The following is a 12713-nucleotide window of genomic DNA, read 5'->3' as shown; positions in this document are numbered from 1 at the left end:
GCTTAGTTTATGTGATTGCATTGAATTCTCCCCGTTTTCTGAAGACTTAGATTAATTAATAAGGCTGGAAAGTCAGTGTTTCTCAAAGTGTCATTGGTGGGCTACCTGAAGGTTTTACCTGGATGCCACTCAAGGTCTGTTGAAGATCAGAAGCTGGATGCACCTGCCCCAACGTGGAATTCACAGCCCACGTGACGGGCGCTTGCATCCGTGACTGCTGGTCACCTCCCTCTCCAACCCTCCTTCTTCTCATTCACCAACTTTTTGTGCTCCCAGCACTCACTGGGAGTCTTGGAGGTAATGCCAGTGGCTGCACAGGCAGGTCAGACACCTGAGTGAGCTGCCGAGGGCCTGTACTGAGGTGTGGCTGGGAGCTAGAAGAGCAAAGCCAGCCGATCCAGACCGGCTCAAGAGAAGGTGGGTTTGCGTGTGCTGCCCCCGTGTGGCCATATCGATGAACTACAACCTCATCTCACCAGAGCGGATTCTGGGAAAGGTGAGTTTTCAGAGGTTGAATTCTTCTGCACTTTTTTGAAGCTCCTAGAATCACAGAATCGTAGGTTTGTAAGTGGAAAAGACCTTAAGAAGGTGGCCAACTCCGCCTTCAGATCTCTTTGTGTTCTTTCCCAGTGTAGCCCACGAGGGACGAAGGTGACAAGGTCACCTATTTCTGCTTGTCACCTGCCTTTTAAAACACCTGTCAGAATGCCTCAGAATTCTACAGCAATATCTAAAAGGCACCACCCACGTCTCCTGGTGGGTTGCAACAATGACCTACCCCAGCGGAGAAGCAAAACATTTCCCTCTGTCTGCTTCTGCCTGTTTCTCTGGCTGGCCAAGTGCCCCGTGGGAGGCGCTGGTCGTGGGGGTGGGATGTGTGCTTGGATCAGCAGGAAGAGAAAACTGTAAGGAAACAAGACTTGGAGCAATGTCCTCCCTCGCTGCTGGACTTTTCCACTCAGACGCTGCCCCCTTACTGCACTCAGGTTCACAATCATGCATCACCTTGCTCCCGGAACAGACTCACCCCTCGCCTCCCCAGCACTGTCCACAGCGGCAGAGTCTGTGACTCCCCTGCTCCCTCACTGCCCCACAGCCGTGCGATCTCTGAGTCCCGGAACCCCCCTGAGCATCTTTCCTCGTCATCGTTTCCTCTTCATCGTTTCCTCTGAGTCCCGTCAAGCCCACCCTGGTTCAGGTTCCCTGTGTCTGGACTCCTGCAAAAGGGTCCCCCTAACCTGTCCCGCACTCCTACTCTGGGAGTAGTTGGGACGGCAGCTTGTGAAAGTGGTCTGAGCTGGTGAGTAGCTTTTGGGATGCATTTGACACCGGGGAACGGATAAGATTGTCCAGGGCAAGAATAACAAGGAGCAGAGGCCTTCAGGTCAGGCTCTTACCAGGAGCAAATTAATGAAGAGGCCAAGGTCCGATGGGGTGGGCTGATGAGTGAATTGGAAGTTAAGACACAGAGGCAGCACGTGCCTTTTTCGGAGCATCCTAACTAATATGCCATCCCTTGGCCTACTTTAGGTACAAATTAAGGCAGAACTTCAATTTCCTCATCTAGAAAATGGGATTAATTTACCTTACAGGGTTGTTGGAAGGACTAGAGGTAAGTAGTCCACGCACATTTCCTGGCTAGTGCTACGGCTCATAGCCAACTATTCATGGATATTATGTCCTGTAGCAACTTTTAAAATGGGCTCCCCCCAAAATTATGGTTACTTTCAAATATTCCACTTCTCCCCTCCCAAAAAAATGTGGAGAGGAGAGAAGAAACGAAAATAGCAAAGTTGATAACGATGTAAGCGGAATGATGGGTACACAGTGGTTAATTATACCGTTCTTTCCATAATACTGAGTGTATTGAAAATGTTCATAATGAAAAAGTTAAAATAAATGAACAGAATAAGATCTTTCCACAGAGACGAAAAAACATAGGCTCCTGGAAATAATCCAACGTGAATCTCCTTGGGAAAAATAAAGGCTTATTTAAGCCATTGAGAAATTGATCCGGGTCTCTGAGAGTGAGTGCGGCAGGGAAAAACGGCAGGAGGGTGTTTTTCGTTTTTTCCATTAAAGAGCAACAGGCAGAGAGCCTCAGTGCCATGGAAGCCACGTGATTTCCACCACTATTGGGCACCTTGGGGGCTTCCGTACCTCCCACAGTGGCTGCAGGATGCTTCTTCAGAGAGCAGCTGCCGGGAAAAAGAGCCTTCCCTGCTGCCCTGCCCACTCCAAGTTAGCTTCATAACTTCTGTGGCTTTGGTCTTCTTGGAGCTCATCTGGTCCCCTACACCCCAGGGGTAAGCTCTGAAGCGACAGAGTGACTGCACGAACCTTGTCTTGCCATTGTTGACTTTGACAGTCCTAAGGAACATGGCTATCTGGTCCCAGTCCTGGAAGCATCGACTAGGAAGTGGAAGCAGATTGCTGCAGGGAGATGCACTGTTAGTAGCAAGAAGAACCTCTAGAAAGGAAAGAAAAACAAAAATGCCCAGCAAGTACAAGAGCCCTAAAACACAGGCATCTGTGGCCATTAATAGGACAGAGACAAACCCTGCATACTTCGTTAACTCCTGAGGGTGTCACTTTATCATAAGCACAGAACAGTCAATGTGGTCAATTTTGGTAAGTCATGAGGAATAGTTTAAGTTATATTCTGCATCCTTTATTTCAGAGGGGTATAAAAGCACACGCTATATTTCAGAAATATTCCTATACAAAATGTTTGCAATAACATAATTGGCTGCTTAAATATAAATTTCAGGAACATGGAAAATCAGCTTTGACTGTGTTTTGTCCAGTTGCCAAGCTGCCCATCTGTTCCAGAGTGTTTAGCCATTCTCGCGCCTTTGCCTTTACAGTGAATGGCAGCGATGTGTTAACTTCCACTGTGGCTGATCTAGACAAGGGGTTAAAGCCCAAATGCCTACAGTAGGCCAGGCAGGGAATGTGAGGGAAGCTGGCTGGATAGGAACTGTGGCAAATTGGAGAACAAATGTCCATCCTACAGGAGCAGCTGCTGTTCAGCTCGAAAGTCTATTGCCATGCAGGAAAGTAAGCTTAATGTAGCCAGATCTTCCCTTGAAAAAAAAAGAAGAAAGAAAGAAGGCAGACGGTGAATTATCAGCAAAGGAAATTAAGGAAACAATTCCACTTACGATAGCATCCAAAAGAATAAAATACTTAAGGAATAAACAACCAAGGAAGTGAAAGACTTGTACACCGAAAACTACAAAACATTGCTGAAAAAAATGACAGAAGGCATAAGTAAATGGAAAGACATCCTGTGTTCATGGATTGGGAGACTCAGTATCGTCCAGGTAGTTGCCTACCTAACGGCGACATCCCCCTCTTTCATATTAAAAATAAATAGCAGAGCCCCAAATGCGTCTCTGGTGACCATTGTTCCATCACGTGACTCAGGTCAATCCTGACTGGTTCAATCTGATCACGGTGGTCTCATTCCCCTTGCCAGTGATGAATTTAGAGTGAGCGTGTGACCCAGTTCTGGCCAATAAAACGTGAGGGGAAGTCTTCTAGAAGATTTTGGGAAAGGTTTCTCAGCTTTTAAAATGAGACATACGCAGGGAGAAATGGCCCTATTTCATTTCCGGACATTGGTTCACATCAAGATAAGATGCTGGAGCTGTCACAGACATTTTCCAACCACGAGGAAGCTGTAGGCACTGATGCAATGAGCCCTGGAGCCTTTTTGCCTCCAGACTTCCTGTTATGTGAGAAAATCAACCCCCTTCTTGCTTAAATCATTTTGTGTTGCATTTTGTATGTGGATAGCTTAAATGACACAAAGAAAAATATGTGGATTTTATTTTATGGATCAAGTAAAAGATGTCTGTAGCCAAATCTGGCCCAGAGGCAGGCAGTTTACCACCCTCGGTGTTTCCCTAGTCACTTGCATTAAGTGCTATTTCTTATGGAAGTTCTCCAGCATTATTCAGGCCGACTAAGAGCACTCCCCTCCTTGTTTCTGTGCTTTAGGCCTCAGAGAAGGTCCAAGCCATCACTGTGTCCCACATCAAGCATCAGACTACAATGACTTCCTCAAAGATTTCCTCGGTGACAGTTCTCTGACGAACAGAGTCTATCGTGTCTGCAGCTCCGGTTGCCTGTTTCTGAAGACGTACTGCCAGGCCTGCAGCTGACCCACTCAGCAGCCTTTCTCCTTGTCCCACCAACACTTTTTGGTCTGAATTTCTATTCTTCGTTCTTATTTTGATGTGTGGCCCCATTCAGAGTATAAGGAAAATAAACAAACAAACAACAAAACAAATAAGGAAAATCAGGTAAGAATAGAATGAAACAAATAGATGGCAATACAGATGGAATCACAGAGCAACTGGGAATGCATAAATAAGAGAGCACAAGGAATGAATATGACAAGAGACAAGATTCTCCAGGAAGTGCCTGGCATGTAGGGTTATTGGCCCCATCTTGTGGCTTTTTTGGATACTGCCCCTGGAGGTTAGTTTTTTGAACCAGTATCCATAGCTGGAGACCTGACAACGTGTTGGGCGGGTCATCTAGAACATTGGCTCTGAAACTTTAGTGGGCCTGAGAATCACCCGGTGAGTGTGTGAATATGCAGACTCCTGAGCCTCTTCCCCAAGAGAGGGGAGTAGGTCCAAGTGGGCCCAGGAAGCTGTGCTTTTAGAAAGCTCCCCAGGTAATTGCAGGAGGTCCGTAGACCACATATAAGAAACACTGAAGGCAATATAAGAATTAGTGGTATCTTTTCCCTTGGCATTGTGAGGAAAGGACTATTCTGAGGACAAGTTTAGAAGGAAATCGTCAAGAGCTGTAAAGGGTCTGAGATTTTACCTTACTTGCAAACTAACAGATTAAGTTAGCATGCCAGTTTCATTCATGTTAACAAAAGGTAGGAGACTCCTGTTCAGAGAGGAAGGACAGTTTATTCCTAAAAGCGGTAACAGTAGTCAGAGTATTGTCATCAGGCCAGTTTTCTGAGCTCCAATTCCCACAAGCCTGTGTGATGAGGGTGACAGTAGGTTGCATGATAGGAGAGGAACCCTGAGTTTAGGAAATCTGAACCTTTTATAATGGGGAGTAAGTCTGCTACACCTTTGTTTGGAGGAAGTCATTATTTCTGCCTCCCAGGGCTGTTCACCACCGAAACATTCTGAAGAAGACAGTTGGGGAAAAGGCAGTCAGTGTCTCTGCTCTCAAGACGTGCAGGGACACGAAACATGTGGAGAACGGTCTCCCAAGAGAACAGGAATGGAAGTGTGTCATGTGAAAAGTATTCTCCATCTGAAGGCTGTAAAGTGATCAAACTGAGGCAGGAACAGGCAGTTGGAGGAATTCAGGCCTGCTGTACCAACCAAGAATTCAGCCTAGATTCCAGTTTTCCCAGCTAAACTTTGCAGAAGTCCTTAATCTGTTTTAATGGAGACCTGTCTAATGTCATAGTCGCGTTCCATATTTCATGTTTCAAGTTTATCTTCACATTTCACGGAGACAGAGATAGTACAGCCATTTTACTCATGAGGAAATAGATTGTGAAAGATTGTGACTTGTCCGCTTATTCAAACATAGGAAAAGAATCGGGTCCTCTCAGAGGTCCTCTACCCTCATTTGCTTCCTCTATTACCGCGGGGGGCCGGAGTAAGACTGGCCAAAATAAGGAAACCACCGACACAAGAGTGGAGACAGGTCTTTGGAAAGGCTCTACATGCCCTAAGTAGAGAGAGCACCGACGGTGCTTTAAGACCCAGCCACTACTTCGGGGCCAGGATCCCCGGTTTCTCCCACCTCGCACGCCTGAGATTCCCAGGGATTGGTTAAGGAAGGAGTTCCTAGATTTCATTTCCCATCTCGAGTCGGAAGTAGGTTTCCAGTGACACGGAAGCCTTACAGCGCAGCGGGCAACCTCTTCCGCGCCGGAATGGGCCGGCACGCCCCGGACGCCGGGAGCCAGCTGGCCGGACCGAGGGCACCGCACCCGCCCCGCTCTTCCGGGGTTTCCCTCGCCAACCGGAAGTGAGGCGGGGCCTCCCTGCACGCCCCGCGCGATTGGCCAGCACCGCCGTCGCTCAGCGCTCCGAGGGGAAGGGGCTGGGCACCGCCCTCTGTCGGGCCGCGGGAGCGCGCCGCTGGGCAGGTGGGAGGGGCCGGGGCGACAGTCTGGGGCGCCGGAGCCGGCGGCTCGGGCCATGGAGCGGAGCCCCGACGCGTCCCCCGGGCCTTCCCGCTCCTTCAAGGAGGAGCTGCTGTGCGCCGTCTGCTACGATCCCTTCCGCGACGCCGTGACTCTCCGCTGCGGTCACAACTTCTGCCGCGTGTGCGTGAGCCGCTGCTGGGAGGTGCAGGTGGCGCCCACCTGCCCGGTGTGCAAGGACCGCGCGTCGCCCGGCGACCTGCGCACCAACCACACCCTCAACAACCTGGTGGAGAAGCTGCTGCGCGAGGAGGCTGAGGGCGCGCGCTGGGCCGGACACCGCTCCCCGCGCGTCTGCCGCCTGCACCGCGGCCAGTTCAGCCTCTTCTGCCTCGAGGACAAGGAGTTGCTGTGCTGCTCGTGCCAGGCCGACTCCCGGCACCAGGGCCACCGCGTGCAGCCCGTGAAGGACACTGCCCACGACTTTCGGGTAAGCGCGGCAGAGCGCGCGAGGTGGCCGAGCCGGCCGGCCGGAGCCCAGCACCGCGTGGCTCTGCTGCTCCCGCCCCTCCTGCCAGCCGGAGCCGCCTGTGCCCAGTCCCAGCCCAGGACCCCCACCTCTCCGACCCCGGTTACCTGCCGGGGCTGTCTTCATCAAGGTGGCCCAGGGGTCCGAGGTGGGAGAAGAGAGAATGTAAACAGAAAGTGAGAGCTGGGATTCCATGATGTTCTCAAGACAGCCCCATGCCCTTCTGTAGGGCCGAGGCCATGCCCTCCTTGTGCCAGCGGGATGTGGCCCAGGCCCCTTTGAGCAGCACTGGTCTGGCTAATGCCCACGAACTCTCGAGCTTGGCACGCTCAGCTTAGAAGTGGAGGAGGAGCCCGAGACCTGGCCAGGCATATGGAGCGTTAAGATCACCCCCAAATCAGTTACCTGCTTGCGAGCTGACCCCACGGTTGTGTTATCTTGGCCTCTGGTCCCTGTCAGCTGGTTTATTCTGGCTTAACACTCAGCATCCTAATGCCTTGAGTTCCAGGCTGTAAATAAACCAAGGAGAAACTGACAGGGCAAAACTAACAAGGAGAATCCTTTGGTATAGGAAGGAAAAATGACCAGAAAATAAGGGTTAGCCAGGCTCAGCATTTTTCGAAATGTTTGACTTTAGCCTGTAGGAAGAAAGCCATTTTCCACTGTGGCTTAGAACATCCTAGAACATATGTATCAGTTGAAACAAAAGTTTTCTGAGAAAGTCCGTTGTACCCTGGCATTTTCTGTTACTTTACCTTTTAACAATTATACGGAATGTGAAACACTAAATTTATTTCATCACCTCCTAATACATGAGTCACACCCACAGTTTGGAGAACACTGGTTGCTGAGAGGAAGCTGAATGCATGAAAAGGAGGCCCTGCAAGAAACCCCAGTGCTTGGTCTCCAGACACCCCCTCCTTTTTTTTTTTTTATTGCAGCACCTTTGTTATGAAATATCAAATATTGACTACATTTTGATGAAGTTCAAGGGGAACGTAAAGGTGCCATCTGTACACATGTCTGACAAGTAACCCTGTATTGCTCCTGTCACCGTTTTTGTTTAACGGTCCACAACAATGCTTTTTCCCATCCCCACTGGCGGAAGTGTCAGGTCCTGATTTGGACAGCTGAAGAAAGTGCTGGCCAGCCTGGAGGGGGACCATGGATTGGGTCATGAGTAGTCCCCATGGGGCTGGCAGGGGTACAGATCAGGAGATGGGGAGGGGTCAAGGCTGCGAACACCCAGGCAGAGCCCCCAGGTCAGGGCCAAGCCCAGGATTCGAGAGCGGTGAGCTAGTCACCAGAGCACAGGGTTAGTGACAACTTTCTGTGTATTCAAGCAGATGCCTTGTACTGCTAAGTCCCCAGATACTGCAGGAAACGAGATAGATGACAATTCCTAGCTTCAGGGAGCCTCCAGCAGAAACTGGAGGGACAAGGAGGTGTTAGCCAGGTGAGGGAGGGTATTCCAGGCAGACCCCCATCAGGAGGCATACACCTGACGTTTCTCTGACGTCTTCTCTTTTGCATTTTACCCTGTAGTAGGTCTGATAGTGATGGCATGCATTTCTATGGCATCTTGAGTTGCTTCTCTGTCTCCTGGTCACCCAACACAGCAGCATATGGAAAGATCTGGAAGTGGGGAAGCCTGACTTTTCCAGGCACTGAGAGAGTTTCAGAGTAGTTAGAGTAGGGATGGAGGTGCAGGAGGATCTGACAGGCCTGAGCCTTGGCCTTTACCCTAAAGACTGAAGTGAGCAGCTGGGGGTTTTAGCAGAAGAATAGTGACATCTGAGGGGCAGGGAGGAGTCTAGTCCCAAAAAGTCTGAGGACGGTGCAAGCCGAGGGTGGTCAGCTTAATGTGGGTGCCACTCACTCATTTACTAGACCGATAGGTACTGAGGGCCTGTCGTGTGCCACGGCCTCTTACAGCCTGGTAGAGTTCACACGGCAGCGGGAAAGCCCGTCAGTAGATGAGGCGTGGTTCTGCGTGACTGGAGGCGGCTGTGGGGAGCAGTAGGGGAAGTTGCCCCCACCCTCGGCGAGAAGGGGCAGGCCAGAGGCTGTGTGCCCTGCCGAGGGGCTTTTCCCCTGTGTGCTGTGGGGAGCTGTGGAAGATTCTAGATAGGGGATTTTGTGATGAGATGCACGCTTTAGAAAAAAATTACTTTGGCAACTGTGTGAGCAATTCAGCAAAAGTAATAATCGTACCAGCTAACACGTTTTGAGTACCCACTGTGTGCTGGGTGCCTTTAAGTGTTCACATGTCAACAAGTTTAATGCTCACAAAAACACTATGAGGTTGTGTGTGAGTTTCCTATTAATGCCATAAAAATGGCCACATAGTGGTTTAAAAGAGCATGAACTTATTATCCTTTAGTTCTGGAGGTCAGAAGTCCTGAATCAAGGTGTCAGGAGGGTTTCTTTCTTTTCTAGGAGACTCTAGGGGATAATTTATTTCCTTGCCTTCTCTAGCTTCTAGAGGCCCCTTCCTCCGTCCCTAAAGTGCATCATTCTATTCTGCTGCTGTTGTCACTTTGCCTTCTTTGACTAATTCTACTACCTCCCTCTTACGGGGATTCAATTATACTGGGCCCACCCGGTTAATCTAGGATAATCTCCCTGGATCAAGATCCTTAATTTAATCATCTGCAATTTCCTTCTGTCATATAAAGTAATAAATCCACAGGTTCTAGGGATTAGGAAGTGCACATCTTTTGTGGGGGCCATTCAGCTTGCTACAGGTAGGTACTGTTATCCCCATTTTATAGACAACGACACTGAGTCTCAGAGAGGTTAAGTAACTTGTCCAAAGTCACAGAGCAAGTAGATACAGAGTTCACCTGGGGCCTTGTTCAGTCCTCACTCTGGCCCTGGACTTTGAGAGAGGCTTCCCTTGTTCCAGAGCCGTGGAGACAGCCAGCTCTGGGTGTGGGCATTAGAGGTTTGAGTGGCTGTTGACCACTGTGTGGGCAGGCAGAAGGTGGTGACTGAGTGCCTACTATGTGCCAGGCACGGTGTGTCCAGTAGGGGACAGGACAGTTTAAGATAGACCCAGCGTTTGTAGAGTCAGGTGGGCATGACTGAAGCATCTAAGAATGCCATCGGTTCAGCTGACACTCCGTGAGGGACAGTGCGGGATGTGGTGGTAGACTGTAAGAGGGGGCCTGTTCTTGTCTGGTGGGGCGTGGGAAGGAGTCTCCAAGGAGGTGGCTTCGCAAGAGGAGCTAAGACAGGGGCGGCCGGCAGTGAGGGGGGTGCAGGGCGGGCCATGCAGTGACAGGGAGGTGTTTCAGGTGAGGAATGAGGGGGTCCAGGACAGACCCCACAGGGTGCTGAGGGGCTCGTTAGGGAGCTGGGGTTTTGTCCCAAGTGCAGTGCGCATGATGGGAATGACCGATGGCGTCTGGGAGCATGGCGCAGTGTTTAAACCAGAACTCTGGAAGGAATGAGCGCTTGGAGGGACCTTGGGAAATCCCGGAGTGCGGTGTCTCTCAGACTTGAACAAGGCCACATGCTTCTTAAAGGAAAAAGTAGTCCAACAGTGTGACTTAAATTATTTTATCGTATTACTCGCGTGCATACAAACAAAACTGGTGTAAATTCACTTGCTTATACAACATATAGGCAATAAAACCAAACGAAGTGGATAGATTAAGTACAAATAAAACTTAAAATCAATAACATTACTTAAAATAATAATTATAGGGTTTCGTTTTGCTGAAATGAAACCTCTGCTCCTGGCAAAGATACTTTTGGTTCCCCATTTACTCTGTTCCAAGTGATTACTTGATTTGTGAAAATTTCCCTGTTTGAAGAGCTCTGAAACTTTCATATGATGGGACTGGCTTTCATTTGGCTCTAGCGCATTCTTTACCTGCTAAGTGTATTTCTGCTCTTTCCTTAAGACAAGGAAGGTAGGATAGCCTGCTGGCAAGTAAGTTGTTAACGAAACACGAATGCCGGTGCTGAAGTGCTGGGAGCCAAAAGCGTGTGTCAGCGCTGTTTGTGAGATGACTCAGAATAGGTTCATCCTAGTATTGTTTTAGGTTGTCATTAAATGAAAACACCCTCAAAATACACAGACACAGACCCACAGGGACTGTGAGGAGATGGTTACTTTTCACTAATGGGAAGATGGAAGCTTGGACAGCCACTGAGTGAGAGCCAACGCTTACTGAATGCGCAGCACGCGCCTGCCACTCTCCTGTAAGCATTTTACGTGGACCGCCTTGTGGAGTCCTCACAGCCGTCCTTTGGGCTTGTCCAGCTGGGGAAACAGGTGCAGAGAAGTTGGGGAACTTGCTCAGGATCCCCTGAGCAAGTTAGGTGGGATCTGAACCTGGGTGGCCGGGTGCCAGCGCCCTTAGCTACATCACCAATCTGCCTGAAAACAAAACATTTGAAATACACAGGAAAAAAGACAGGAGGCGCAGGTGACGGGCCAGCTTAGCATGGACAGAGGAAACACTGGTGGTTGGTGACAAAGACCAGGCTCCAAATCGGCCGTCCTAACCTTCAGTGCGAGGTAGTGTAGCGGCAAGAACGTGGGCATTCGTCGCGCTCGATGGGCGCGTGGTTACCTGGGCACCTGCCCTGTGCCTAGACCTGACGACGTGCGGGGAACTCAACACTCTCTGGCCTTGCAGAGCACCTGTTCCTTCCTTCTGTAAAGGTGTGCTGAGCGCCACTGTGCCAGGTAGAGAGGACCTGGCGGGTAGGAACTGCCCTTGGGAAGCGATTATTCCGGATAGTGACTGTGAGTGCCGGCATGGAGGTGTCGGGGCACTGAGAGAGCCCCTGGAGACACATCTGAACAGAACCTGAACTGGAGAGATCAAGGTGGCTTCCTGGAGGACATGAGCGGCGCCAGAGCTGAGTTTTCAAGGTGGTGTTGAGATAGTTGGGGGATGCAGGTGGGGACCAGGCAGAGGCAGTGGCATGTGTAGGGTCTCACAGGACAGAAAACCGGGCTCAGGCCAGACAGATGCAGCTCTAGCACTTTCATAAGGGGGCTGAGAAGACCTTGTGAAATAATACTGTTTTCCCCTCCTACCGCTTCACTCTCTGTTATACCACAGAGCACCTATCCTGTTAACCGATATCGTGAGTAACATGATTTTGTAAAGTGCTTAAGGCATTAAATATGCGACTGAAATTTGCTGCTTAAGGAATCAACTTGTGAATTTTGAGAAACTGTAGACCCTATGCTCGCATTGTGAATCCTTTAGTGTAAATAAAAACCTCCTATTTTGTGTGTGTTTATAACTAAGTAATCTTGAATATTACCATGTGATGCCAGAATCAGGGCTCATTTGCTCCCCTGGGCTTGGGGCCAGGGTGACGCGCCAGACCCGGCTCAGGCCACCGAGCTCCGCCCAGAGCAGGGAGCGTCCATGTACGTCCTGAACAGGCTGCCCCAGAGCTCCCGGCAATGCCGTCTCTGCTCGTTCAGGTGCCCGTGGGCTACAGGCAGGTCCCTGGAATGGTGTGTCTGTTTATGATCCAGCATGTTCAGGGTTAAAATCAGAATATCAAAAGCAAACAGAGCAGAATATTGTTTGGATGCATTCAAATTCACATTTTTTATATGTAGCATTTTCTAGGTTAACCACTAAATGCATAGAAGAGGAAAAGGGGAATAAAGATGTACGATAAATTTTTTAAAAAGACAATAAAAGAAAAATAGAATAAGCAGGACAGATAGCACAGAATGAGGTAGCAGATTTAAATGCGAAATATTTCAGTGATTTCCTGTTAAACACTTCAGTTAAATGACAGTGGTTCTCCCACTGGATAAGAAAACAAAACCCAATTCTGTGCTGCTTAATTTGATTATCTCAATAGATGAAAAAGCATTTGATAAAATTCTCCATCTTTTGGTGATTAAAAAAAATTTAGCAGGCTGGGCGCGGTGGCTCACGCCTGTAATCCTAGCATTCTGGGAGGCTGAGGCAGGAGGATTGCTTGAGGCCAGGAGTTCGAGACCAGCCTGAGCAAGAGCGAGACCCTGTCTCTACTAAAAATAGAAAGAAATTA

The 12713-nt window shown here is 49.5% G+C and overlaps 1 protein-coding gene across 1 annotated transcript in view; it reads left to right on the top strand.

Moving 5' to 3' along the window:
* Nucleotides 1–6122: 6122 nt before the first annotated feature.
* TRIM35 (tripartite motif containing 35) overlaps nt 6123–12713 on the top strand; it is a 19116-nt gene continuing 12525 nt past the window's right edge. Inside the window, exon 1 of the mRNA XM_012662948.1 lies at nt 6123–6632. Coding sequence (XP_012518402.1) covers nt 6198–6632 — 435 coding nt within the window. The 5' untranslated portion in view covers nt 6123–6197. The remainder of the gene's footprint in view (nt 6633–12713) is intronic.

This window comes from Propithecus coquereli, unplaced genomic scaffold (genome assembly GCF_000956105.1).
Source record: "Propithecus coquereli isolate 6110/MARCELLA unplaced genomic scaffold, Pcoq_1.0 Scaffold79, whole genome shotgun sequence".
NCBI classification, from domain to species: domain Eukaryota; kingdom Metazoa; phylum Chordata; class Mammalia; order Primates; family Indriidae; genus Propithecus; species Propithecus coquereli.
Note: the sequence above shows the minus strand (reverse complement) of the source record. Positions and strands in the feature narration are given on the sequence as shown.